Source organism: Papaver somniferum, chromosome 1 (assembly GCF_003573695.1).
Source record: "Papaver somniferum cultivar HN1 chromosome 1, ASM357369v1, whole genome shotgun sequence".
NCBI lineage: Eukaryota > Viridiplantae > Streptophyta > Magnoliopsida > Ranunculales > Papaveraceae > Papaver > Papaver somniferum.
The window spans coordinates 217,875,417-217,889,542 of NC_039358.1; the positions used below are offsets into that span (position 1 = coordinate 217,875,417).

Consider the following 14,126-nt stretch of genomic DNA (forward strand, 5'->3'; position numbering starts at 1 on the left):
TAGGGGAGAGGTATAGAACTATTTCACCAAGGGGCTTAATTAGTCTTTCACCGTGCCTTGTACTGTAGAATTGCAACTCTTATATCGTGTTAACATCCCTCTTGTCCTTCTCAGTCTAGGAGGATATGGAATCTTTTTCCTCGTGCCATTACGTGGTCTTTATGGAAGGTAAGAAACTGTTCATTTTTGTGGGAAAGCTCAGTCAAATGCTCACATTTTTAACATGGCCAAGTACCCAAACTGTGAAAAGACATCGTTAATATCTCGTATCAAAGTGTGATGATTAATTTTAAACCTCCCTGACTTGTTTGGTTATTACTTATTAGCTCTTCCTTTTGCACATCCCACTAATTAATTCCTTGTCTACAGTTCTACTTCTATTATAAAACCTCTGGTTTGGGCATGCAAACATTAGAAGCAAATTTCAACAAAAACGTACTCAGTAATACAAACCCTCACCCTTTTGGTTTTCGCACTCTTTTCACACTCTTTTCACTCTGTTGTTAAGTTTGAGTTCCTAAGGTCTATAAAATTTCGGTTTTTCATTTTTCTCTGTTTGATTCATAAATGGAGTCGCTGAAACAGTCACTAACATCTTTAGGTAGTGGCGGTAAAAACAAGCATTCTTCTTCTTCTTCTGCTCCACCAGAGAAACAACCCATATTACTTCAGCAAGATAACAATGGTTCAGTGAAGAGAACAGAAGTTCTCATAAAAATCGACGGTGGTGGTGAATCTGGTGATGATGAAAGCAGTAGCAGAGGAAACCAGATTTTGAGAAGTTCAAGTTATGATTTCAAGAACGATAATACTGTCAGAGGTGGTAATAATGAGGGTACAAGTTTATCAGCCATAGCCATCGAGGAATTCAATTTTATACAAGAACAGCAGCAGCAACAAAAACAGTCACAGAGATTAAGAGATGATCCACCATTAAAACTGATCGATCAGTTCTTAGATCTTCAGAAAGCTTCTGGTGAAGTTTCATTAGATATGGATTTAGAGATGGATGAACTTGTTAACGAGCATAAAAACAATACTAGCTTACCAATTATTGAAGAAAACCCATATAAACCACCACCACCAAAAACCTCATTATTCCCTACTGCTTCTCCTACATTAATCACCAAAACTGCTCCACAAGGCATTCCTCAATCGTCTGTTCCTCAACCAGTTAGGAGAAGAAGTAAAGCAGCATCTGTGGATGATTACCAACTGAATTTACAGCAAACAAAAAACAATCAGAATCGTGATGGAGGTACTTCAAATGATTCTTTTAATAGGAACTCAAAATTTTCTTCCTATAAGAAGAACTCAAATTTTTTGAGGACTAAGACTATGAAATCAAGATTAATGGATCCTCCACCAGATAAGAGATCAGGGACAGGGAGAGTACCAGCAAAATCAGCGCAATTAAGATCTGGGTTTATAGGTAAATCATCAAGACTAATGGAAGATGATGAAGAAGAAGATCCTTTTGCTGTAGAGGACATCCCAGATAAGTATAAGAAATCAAAGTTTTTTAGTCCTTTAGTTATTCTCCAATGGGTTAGTCTTATGTTAATCTTGGGTGCATTAGTTTGTTCACTTACTATTCATGAACTTAGTAAGAGGAGACTGTGGGCGCTTCCTCTATGGAAATGGGAGATAATAGTATTTGTTTTGATTTGTGGGAGATTGGTTTCTGGCTGGGGAATTAGAATTGTTGTTTTCTTCATTGAGAGAAACTTTATTTTAAGGAAAAGGGTTTTGTATTTTGTTTATGGGTTGAGAAAAGCTGTGCAGAATTGTCTATGGCTAGGTCTGGTTTTATTAGCTTGGCAGTACTTGTTTGATAAAAAAGTTGCTAGAGATGTGATCAAGGATAAAACCAATATACCGGTTTACATAACCAAGTTTTTGATCCTTTTGTTAGTGGGTACATTGTTATGGCTAGTGAAGACTCTTCTGGTGAAGGTTTTGGCTTCATCTTTTCATGTAAGCACTTACTTTGATCGAATTCAAGATTCATTGTTTACCCAGTATGTGATTGAGACATTATCATGTCCGCCGATAATTGAGATTCAGCGTAACCAGGAAGAAGAAGAACAAGTAATGGCTGAAGTGCAGAATCTTCAGAATGCGGGAGCTACTATGCCAGCTGATCTTAGGGAAACAGCTTTTCCACCAATGAAGAGTGGGAAGGTTATTGGAAGTGGGAGAATTAAAAATAGTTCTAAGTTTAAAAGTGGTATTAGAGCCTCAGGAAATAATACTCCAAGTAAAAAAGATGAGGGTATTTCCATTGATGAATTGCACAGATTGAACCAGAAAAATATCTCTGCTTGGAAAATGAAGCGGTTGATGAAGATAATTCGTCATGGCGTAATAACTACACTTGATGAGAAGATTCAAGATTCTTGTGATTGTGATGAGGAGGAGTCAGCAACGACAATCAGAAGCGAATTCGAAGCCAAGTCTGCAGCAAGGAAGATATTCAACAATGTGGCTAAGCCCTATTCCAAGTAAGTCTTCCATTTCTACTTGTCTTTTATTTTTGTCCATTTTTTTTGCACGCTCCTCTAAAGACTGGATACTAGCATGCTAATTTGATCGGCTGATGTTTTAACGAATGGACATATATTACCATCCATGTTAGAATCTCAACCTTCTTTACATAATTTCGAAAATTAAATCAGTTGGGAAAATTAAAATATACTCACTTCGTCCCAAATTAGATGAGCTAGTTGTAGTTTACACAATTTTTAAGGCAAAGAGGAAAGTGGATTATGTTTAAGTTTTTTTACAATTATACTCTTATGGATAATAATTAGTAAAACTTAGAAGATTTATCCATTAAACTATACCACGATTTTTCGTAAACTTTATATTCGTTGAAAATCATTTTAAAATACACGTAATGAATATAAACATAACTATCAAATTATACATATTTATTATAGTAACAATAATAAATTAAAAACATAATTTTAGAAATATCCCTTTAATTAGTAATATAGCTCATCTATTTATGGGACAAAATTTAAAACCAACTAACTCATCTAATTTGGGACGGATAGAGAGTAGAATTATTTTCCCATTTCAAATGAGTGCCCGAATAATTAATTTCTTCGGCGTAATGCAAATTTGTATGAATTCATATTAAAGATTAATTACAGTCTTTTCAAGAGGTTTTGATTTTATGTCCCCATCCTCTTTCATATTTATTTATTACTTTAATTAGTCAAAATTGCTTAATCTTTTCTTTCTTTCGTATTCATGTATTTGTTGTGTGCACCGGCAAAAACAGGAAGTTCCCAAATTTTAAGTTTGATTGATCTAGGTGCAGGGTTATACTGATTCTGTGACAATTGTGTGATAATTATGTAAAAACTTAACAAAATTTAGTGAAAATATAAACACTCACGACTCAAGAGTGGCCTTAGAGCATCTCCAATACTAGGGGTGAAGGTCTTAAAAAGACATGACACATATGATTTAACACTTTCTTAACCAAAAATTAATCTCCAAGGCTAAGGTCAAGGTTAATGAAAATCATGACAAGGATGCCATCTCATAAGAAGGGGTAAAGGAGAAAGTCATACTTCTAAACGAAAGGTTGATAACCAATAGGGAAAAAGGATTTGAAAGTCAATCTCCTATATATATGTGGTGCGCATTGACACTGAGCATATTAATGAGCCATGTATGAGACTCATGGTAAAATACAAGGAGTTGCTAGTGGGTTTCAATCCTTCGTGAAAATACCATTTAGAGTTCAGTCTTTGTCTCAACGTAGTGTTGCACACTTAAGAGATAAAAAATGGAGGCTCATGCATGAGTCAAAGATGAAATATTATGCTTACATACCATTTTGGGTAATCGTTTGATTACCGTGTGAAATTGCATTTGTTAAATCTTGTAACGAGTTTTTCCCACAATGTAGGACTTGCATGTTGTTCTTGTAAGTCTTGATTTTTAGTGGTTTATTTTTGTCCATCTTTATTAACTTTTTTTTCTTTCCTAGGTTTATCCACCTCGAGGATATAATGCGCTTCATGAGAGAAGAGGAAGCCGAGAAGACTATGAATCAATTTGAAGGAGCCACAGACACCAACAGAGTCAGCAGGAAATCTCTGAAAAAATGGGTGGTAATATTCCTTTCTCTCTTACTCTATATTATTTGATTTGATGGATATCTCTGTGAAGACGTCTTCTTCAGAGCATATGAAATTTTAGGGAAAAGTGCCCACAACTTTTGTGGTTCATATGATGATACCTATAGAATTCAATAGTGAATTAGCGACAAACAAAGAATTTTCAACTGAAAAAAATGATATTGGTCGAGACTCCTTTGAATTTTTATAAAGAGAAACTCCGTAACATCAAGGTGGATTTAATATTAAAAAATAATTCACTCCCTAGTTCTAGCTATACCTCCCAAAGTGATCATTTTCTATTCTTTCCAAATGATCCAACAAATAACAAAAGGTTAAACCAGCGGGAAATAGTCCAGTTGGCCGGGTCCAACTCCCAAGTTAAATATACATATATACCAAAATTTCTTCATTTTTTCCCCTTGACATATTTTGGCGCCAAGTCATAAAATTTTGCTCATATGATATCTTCTTTATCCCATATCTAAAAAATTATTTTTCAGTCACATGTTTCACAATAAACAGAAGGCCTCAAGACTCAAGAGATTTCAAATAGCCTACTACATTTATGAAATGACGAACCTCTTGTTTGTCAGGTTAACGCTTTTAGGGAGAGAAGAGCCCTTGCCTTGACTCTCGATGACACAAAAACGGTCGTAAACCAACTCCACAGCATGGTGAATGTTGTTGTGTGCTTCCTTATAGGGATTATCGGGGTTCTCATACTTGAGATAGCAACCACCAAGTTTCTAGTCCTCATCAGTTCTCAACTTCTTTTGGTGGCTTTCATGTTTGGAAACACCTGCAAGATGGTATTCGAAGCTATTATCTTCTTGTTTGTGATGCATCCTTTTGATGTTGGTGATAGGTGTGAAGTTGAAGATGTTCAGGTACACAAAGTTCTAGTGCATGGTTCTTAGCTAGCCTATTATATATGCAGTATGTTAGTGTATGATATATCTACCGATTCTACCGAGTCCTATTCTTACTGATAAATGTTTCAGATGGTTGTGGAAGAGATGAACATCCTTACTACTGTGTTTTTAAGATATGACAACCAAAAGATTATATACCCAAACAGTGTTCTTGCCGCCAAGCCGATCAGCAATATATATCGAAGTCCAGATATGGGTGATTCAATCGACTTCTGTGTCCACGTCTCAACTCCGGTGGAAAAGATCTCTACCATGAAAAAGCGACTGACAGCGTATGTTTTAGAATCTCACTTTCATCTGTTTTTATGTATTTCAACTCTGAAGCTTATATATCAATATGTTTGTGCAGTTCAAAGAGGTTCTCTGTGATTAACTTCCATATTGTTGTATTTTATCTTGCAGGTATATTGAAAACAAAAGAGAACATTGGTACCCTTCACCAATGATTGTAGTGAGAGATGTGGACGATTTGAACAGGCTCAAAATATCAGTATGGTTGACACACCGAATGAACCATCAAGACATGGGGGAGAGGTACGTGAGAAGGGCTCTCGTAGTAGAAGAGATGATTAAAGTCCTCAGGGAACTAGACATTGAGTACCGTATGCTGCCTCTTGACGTTAATGTCAGAAATATGCCTGGTTTTTCCTCCCAACGTCTTCCCTCGACTTGGACTGCTTGCAACAATTTCTAATCTTTGCTAGCTAAATACGACGACTGTCGAGCTATGATTTCCTCCAAAGTATCGGAGCTTATCTTATGTGTCCATATATATAAAAAATCATCAGTTGGCATTTTAATCATTGAATAGTGATTTACAGTGAATTAGCACCAGGATGGGCTTGAAGTATATTGCTTTTGTAAATCAAAGTACAGTACTTGAATGTCACATTAATAATGTAACATCATCCGGAGGCTAAAAGTTGTGTGTCGCAGTGATTACAGCATTAATAATGTAATATATAGATTTGCTGAGCTATTAGTTTGTCATCATATATATTTGGGTTCTATTCTTCTATGTAATTTGAATCGATTACAAATAATATTGATCAGCGCAAAATAGGAGAATAATTACACAGCTCTAAACCTAATCAAAGGCAGAATGCGAAAAGAAAAGAAAAAAACCATAACGAAAATCTATAGTTCTTCATATTTCTTCTCAAAGTGGTTCCATTTCCAGCGCTGTCGTGCTCCATTGCGAAGACAATGTTCCTTGAGAAGGAAAGGTAAACTTAGTTGTGTAGACATGGTATTGAAGCATTGATCAGTAATTACGAATATTATGTCACAACACCACCGCATATCCCCGTCAATTAGTCCTTGTTTACTAGTAAAATCAAAGCAGTCAATGTTATCTACGTAACAGCTCTTTTTTCTATCTATACCGACAAGGTAAGGAATATAAGTGGTGTTTGTTTGAACTTGTTCATTGTGATGTACTGCCCAACACCTCTGACTTCTTATCTTATATGTATGAATTGGACTACACGACAGAAACTCCTGATCAGGTCCATTATATACTTCAATCTTACAACTTACCGCCGGTAACAATATCATCATCATCATCATCATCATGACATTCTTCATCTTCATCGTACTTATTTCTTCTTGAATATATGGAACAGTGTTTCGTAAGGATCTGTGAGAAATAGTTAAGAGTGCATAATAAATTTATATATATATGTAGGCTACGGCCTACGTGTGTAATTGAGTTGTTATCAAACTCTAACTAAGATGTCAATTAGGAAAAGAATTACTTACCCATCTCTAATTCTAATCAAATTAAGAACCAACAATAACACACGACATGATTTCCATAAATCTTACTGGTTTCCTTTTTTTTTTTCGCTTTCATATAAAAATCTTCCCGTACGTATCCGTCGTAAGGTTGGGCTTCATTGTGAATACAAGAGTTGAATCAATTTTATGAACGATTCTTTGGGGACCATGGTTTTTCTTGGGGATCATGATTTTATTTTGGGTAAAGACATTAGAAGTAAATCTAGGTCACCCCTTATCTAGATATTTATATTAATACCTAAATTACCCTCTTAATTAATTTTGGGTGATGATTAGCTAGTGTTAATAATAGTTAGTGTAATGATTAAGTTAAAGATAATTAGTGAGATTAAAAAATAAGATGAGTTTTCTTTTTAAAGAAGTAGAATTATTGAGAGAGCAAAATTAGAGAAGATGAAGAAGGAAAACATGAAAAATGATGGATTTTACCAACCACAACCGGAAGAAGGGTATTTGGGTACCCAGGTATGCTTCAAACTTAGATAATGTTGGTTGAATTGCTCCAAACTTTCAAAAAAAATAAATTTTTTATGTAAATTTGGGCCAGTTCGGTTAACCACATGTCAACAACATGTAACCGAACACATCTGAAAGTGTAGTCCGGTTACCATATGTCAAGAACATGTAACCAAACACACCTGAAAGTGTAGTTCGGTTACGTTTTCCAAACACACAGGTTACCGAACTCGCTCGTTAATGGAGGTTTTGGTCGTACAGTGCAATGTTCGGTTACCTAGGATAAAATGGTAGGTAACCGAACTTTGAAGTTGACAATTTATTTGAGTACATCTTGTGTGTTCGGTTAGTTGGCAAACTTCAACGCAACCAAGTTCCCAACCGAACTTCAGGTTAAAAGTAACCTAGTGTTAGAAGTTCGGTTGGTTCGCAAACTTCAACATATTTTGCGAATCAACCGTACTGGGCTTATAGGTAGAGTTCGGTTACAAAGAAAACTTAATAATTTTGCGAACGAACCGAACTTATGAACTTGTATTGTTCTAATACAAGGAGTTCGGTTAAAAGTATTTTTTTGCGAATCAACCGAACTTTGAGTTCGGTTAAGAAAAAAATAATTTGTGATAACCGAACTTTTTACTGAAAAAAAACTCCATTAAACCTATCTGGAACTTCCATTTTCAACTCAGGTTGATGATTATTTCTCATTTATTCAACCAAAAACGAATGACAAGTAATGGGTTTGTGAGAATATCTTTGTTAATGTTTTAAATTAAGCTATATATATAGTGGTGGTGGTGGTAATCGGAGGTGGTGATGGTAATCGGTGGTTTTGGTGGTGATAATTGGAGGTGGTGGTGGTGGTAATCGGAGGTGGTGGGCGGTGGTGGTAATCGGTGGTTGTTGTTGTTGTTGGTGGTGGTGGTAATCGGTGGTGGTGGTTGGTGGTGGTGGTGGTAATCGGTGGTTGGTGGTGGTGGTAATCGGCAGTGGTGGTGAGAAGAGGAGGTGGTTATATATATATATATAGAGAGAGGTGGTTATTGTGTTGGTTTTAAATTAAATTAGGTTAAGGGTAGGTTAGTCATTTCAATGTTCTAGGACACCCCTTATAACTATAGGGAAGGTGGCCTAATAAGATCATGGTCCCCAAAAAAAACAATGGTCCCTAAAAAATCATTCAATTTTATTCTGACCTGGGCTAAGTATAGTAGACAAGCCCAAAAATTTATTTCTACAATACCAATCTGAGTTTATAAACTTCAAGATAATATCTTAGATGTCTGGGAAATGGTTGGAAATCGAGCAACAAGCTGAGATCCAACCTCCTTCTATATAGCAACTTCTATCCTATGAAACGAAAAATTACCTACTTTAGAAGACGTACCATATGTTCTAGACATGGTTATTGTTTTGATATCTTGGCTTTCATGACTTTGGGAGAACTCAGGGAGGAGTTTGTGATTTTTCCCAAGAGACTGAAAATTTTCAATGAAACAAATTCACATCGATGGAAAGTCAGACCTCTCATAGGTCCCTGAGAAGAGAGAAGGTAAGTTGAACCTAGTTGTTTAATTAGACATGGTTGGGAAATATTTATTGGTAGCTCACAACAGTCTCGTATACTGAGGATTTAGACGATGCGAAACTTTTTTTTAACAATTGTATGATGATGGTGCTGAGTTTGCATGGGCCTTTAAAGTCTTAAATGAAGATTTCTATGGAGCAGAAGATGGCGAGGTTGTTATTCACACAACTTGTTCGTACTCCATAGGCCTGTCAATGGAAGAATATCCGTTGGATATTTAGAAATTCGATATCCGACATGTTAAGCACTACCGGATATTCGATATCCGATAATATCTTATAGGATATCAAAATCAGATATCGATTCCGATAGGCTAAGCTGTCGGATATCCGATAAATATCCGATAGTATCCGGTTATAACAAAAAAGGTTAAAAATCCTTGTAAAACATTTTCATAATTGACACTTATGGGATATTTATCCGACAATATCCGATACTAGATTCGAAATTAGGATAAATTACAAATAAGTTCATATACTATCGGATATTAACATTTCGGATGGGGTCTAATCCGTTTCCGATATGTTAAGAAAGAAATATCCGATAAAATATCCGATCTGATATCCGATATCCGTTAAAACGGATAAAATCCTATAGGATCTCGAATACTCGGAAACGAATACCGGATATCGGACAAATATTGACAGGCCTAGTACTCCATGATTGCATTAATTTTTGGTGTGATCGGTACACAGGTAATTCCTCTCTTTTACATTTTTCTTGAATAGACTTGTGCCACCTTGGTGCTTGAAAATAAATAAAATATAAGAAAATAAACCGCCAGGCAGTCCAAAGCATACCAATCAAGAGCGCGTTCGGGGGTCACGGAAAGCAAGCACTTCCATGGCCAGTGTTTTGTTAAATCTAAGAGGATTCTCTACTATGGAAAACAAGTGAGCGGTAGATAGTTAAACGCGCGGCATCAACGATGACGCTGGCGCTCAAACTACAAGCGCTGGAGTTGTTGTGGATGACGTCAACGACCGAACTTTGAACGCCATCGTTTGAGACACGATCGCCAACGACAACTTTTGTAACGGTCACCAGAACGGCTAGTTTCCACCTCTATAAATACGGCTCGAATTTGATCTCACAAATACACAACAATCTTTCATCCTATCAATCTTTTGTTAATTTCGATTACTCTCAATTTTCAATCATGAATTTTGATTCTTCTGGGGAGGATATGGAGATGGATGACATGTTGTACGATGAAGATGAAGAAATGTGTATGGAGTTTTTGAATCAAATGTATGAAGATTCAGATCAAGATAGAAGAAGACGAAATTTTATGTTATAATTACAAACCGGGATCATACCAAAGCCTTTAGAGCCATATGAAGTTGCGACTAGAAGATGGACGTGGCGGAATAGACATTTTTACCACGAAAAGCTGATGCATAATTATTTTAATCATGACTGTGTGTATTCCGATGAGGATTTTCAGTGTCGATTCCGCATGAGCCGCAACTTGACGCAAATGATTATTGCCGAGCTTTTTCAGGTACAACCTTTGTTGAATTATCAATATGATGCACGACATACACGAGGCTTTAGTCCCGAACAAAAGGTCACTGCGACCCTACGTATACTATGTTACGGGGTACAGACGGATTATACGGACGATTACATCCGTATTGGAAAAACAACCGCCTTTAGGTATCTCAAACTGTTTTGCGAAACAATAGTTGAGCATTTTGGTCCAACATTTTTAAGAAAGCCTACTCAGGAAGATGTTCAAAGAATATCTGCAGAAAACACCGAGAGGGATTTTCCAGGAATGCTAGGTAGTCTTGAATGCATGCACTGGACGTGACATGCGTGTCCGGTAGAATGGGCAGGCCAATATAAGGGTCATTATCCAAAACCAACTGTAATTTTGGAAGCTTCAGCTACTTATGATTTTTGGTTTTAGCATGCTTTTTTTGGACTCCGGGGTTCAAATAACGATCTCGACGTTTTATATAAGTCACCATTGTTTGAAGATCTTAAGAATGGGATCGCGCCGCACTGTAATTTCACCATCAACGGTAATCAGTGCACTAAGGGTTATTATCTAGCAGACGGAATCTATCCAGAATGGTCAACTATGGTTCAAGCTTATAAACAGGTAGGCTTTGGTCCGACGACTTCGAAGGATATGCAGTACTTTAACTCACAACAAATGGCATGCAGAAAGGATATTGAACGCGCTTTTGGCATATTGAAAAGGAAGTTTTCGATCATAGCTGGGCCGACACGCTTTTTTGATATTCAAGAAATGAACAAAATTATGCTACCTTGTATTATTCTGCATAACATGGTCATTGAATAAATTAGGCGTGACCCAACCTGGACTAGTTTTCAAGATGAAGATTTAACCAAGGATCTTGTGGTAGAGCGTGGGCGTCCGACAAGAGAATATAGACTTTCCACTGACAGACTCCACAATCGGGGAATTTATGCACAACTAAGACAAGATTTAACAAAGCACTTGATGACCTTCCAGAAAGTATGGATTAAACTTATTAAGCACCATCAAAATGGTGAAACAACTTTCATGTTGGAAGCTTGAACCTTTGTGTTATCTTTGCCACTCTTCCCGACATCTGCGTTCCACATCCGGTTCCCTTTCACCATTTCTTCTGTTGTTCCACATTTGAGTGATAATAGTTACATATTCACTAACGGCTCCTGCAATTCTGCAGAAACGATGACTCAACCCATCAACATCACGACCATGTTTGTTACTGGTTTCTTCACAAATTTGTTGTAAAATCTTATCATAAAAAGTTTTTTTTCTTGACTAATACCATTGATATCATCTAATGTATATAATACATAATTTCTGCAACGTGACTCGTCTTCATCCATCGTATACTTCGGACCACGAATTCATGTGTTTCTTTGCTGTGATTGTTGTTGTGTTTGTTGTGGTGTTTGTTGTGTTTGTGGTGGTGTTTGTTGTGGTGTTTGTTGTTGTGATGGTTGTTGCGATAGTTGTTGTGATCGTTGTTGTGAGGATGCCATATTTGTTAAAGATGAACTTTTTTCTGAAAGATTGAATTGATATGAATAGTTTTGCTTGAAAAGAAAAAGAGAAGTTAGAGACGGTATGAAAATTGTGTAATGTTGAGGAAGGTGTGAGTCTAAGTTTGTTCATCCCATAGGAATTGCTCTAAGTGATCAATTAAATATTGGATTTCTTTTTGATAGTCACTATTTTTTAGTCGCGTGCATCGGAAGAACCAAAAATGCCCCTCTTATGATTGGAATTTTATAAAATGATCATTTTTTCTGAAACATAGAGAAAGTATCACTTTTCTGAAACGGGAAAAGTATAACTTTTTCTGAAACATAGCGAATGTATAACTTTTTCTGAAACAGAGCGAATGTATCACTTTTTCTGTAACGGAGCGACAATATCACTTTTTCTGAAACGGAAAGAAAGTATATCTTTTCTAAAACGGGGAAGTATCACTTTTTCTGAAACGAAGCGAATGTATCACTTTTTCTGAAACGTAGCGAAAGTATCAATTTTTCTGAAATGGAGCGAAAGTATCACGTTTCTAAAATGGGGGAAGTATCAATTTTTCTGAGACGAAGCGAATGTATCACTTTTTATGAAACAGAGCGAATGTATCACTTTTTCTGAAACGGAGCGGAAGTATCACTTTTCCTAAAACAGGACGAAAGTATCACTTTTTCTGAAACAAGGCGAAAGTATCACTTTTTCTGACACGGTGTGAAAGTATCACTTTTTTCTGAAACGGAGCGAAAGTATCACTTTCTCTGAAACGAGGGGAAAGTATCACTTTTTCTGAATGTAGAGAAGTATCACTTTTTCTGAAACGGAGCGAAAGTATCACTTTTCTGAGAAGTGGTATTGATGTTGTAAACAGAAGTGAGGCTGGAGTTTGACGTGTTGGAGGTGGTGGTTTGTTGCTCAAGATGGATTAGAAGCTTGGGTATGAATGGTTGCAGGAAATTCTTAATCCGTGCAATCACGTGGTGGTGTCTTTTCGTCAAAGTTATTCGGTCGTACTAGTTATTCATTGCAATAATAAGATTGTAAATTTGTAATACCCGGTATTTTTAGTTACGGTTTCGGTTCGGGTTATACCCAAATCAGCTAACCATGTGTGGTTTAGGCCGTTTCCTTTTCCTTAGCCTGGCTAGGTTGTTTGAACTAGAAAGGCTACAAGTTATGGTGGAAATAAAGTCACCTAATTTATTTTAATAAATAAATAAATTTAGAGAAAATGAAAAGACAAATAAAATAGTTAAGAAAAACACTAACTATATTTATGTGTATTAATATAAAGAGAAATAACTTTAGATGTTAGAAAAATCCAAAGGCTAGAGAGAATGAGAAGGAGATGGAGTTATATTTTAGATAATAAGACAATAGAAAATCAGCAAAGGATCAATGAAATTAAGGTAGAATGTGAAACCCTTTCTCTTTTGGTGTTTATCTTTGGTGTTTATTTCGTATGCCTATGTATTGTTAGGTTTCTGCAATTTAATTGAATAAGTATATATCTTTTATTGATGATCAGACTTCTCCGATTAATAGATAACATGATTAGGTATCCCTTGTCAAAATTTGAGAACTTTCCTACGCACATTCACCGTTGAATGTTCCTTGTAATTTGGATTACGATTTCTGAAATTATGGACAGTTTCGTTTTGTTGTGGTTTTGATGTTCTTAGGAAGTCTTAATTATGTTAAAATGATTTGAGGTATTAACAAACGTTGCATATAAATGACTTATATTTCATTGTGCTTTGGATTTGCTTAATTTGATACTAATATGAATTTATGGTGAATAGTATGGTAAAATAATGTTATCTGCCTAGATTTTGTGATGCGTTTGTAAAATCAATATCTTTTTATTGAGCCGTTAGTTTAATGATAAATTTTATTATGTTATACATGATGGTGTCAGGAATATGCATCTAAATTTCGAAGCCGATCCGATCAAGTTATCATTACGAACCTTATAAAATACAATTCTGAAGTTAGTGTGTTTGTTGAAATGCTTAAAAGAATTACAACGTTCGTTGGGTTGTGTACTTATAACTTGTTGATGAAATGGTTTGGAATATCAAAATGGTTATTGTATGATAAAGTTATTTTAAAAATAATTGGATGAATACGTTAGTTCGGATGACGGTGCCCGTACCGAGGATATACGGATAGGTGGGGCACGATCCAAGGATACTCGTGCA

The 14,126-nt window shown here is 36.0% G+C and overlaps 1 protein-coding gene across 1 annotated transcript; it reads left to right on the forward strand.

Moving 5' to 3' along the window:
• Nucleotides 1–567: 567 nt before the first annotated feature.
• LOC113360308 (mechanosensitive ion channel protein 6-like) lies at nucleotides 568–5,999 on the forward strand. The gene is made up of 5 exons (XM_026603831.1): nucleotides 568–2,504; nucleotides 4,007–4,130; nucleotides 4,733–5,026; nucleotides 5,141–5,343; nucleotides 5,474–5,999. Exons 1-5 carry the CDS (start codon nucleotides 568–570, stop codon nucleotides 5,763–5,765), a joined length of 2,850 nt encoding a protein of 949 aa, XP_026459616.1. The 3' UTR covers nucleotides 5,766–5,999.
• Nucleotides 6,000–14,126: the final 8,127 nt, after the last annotated feature.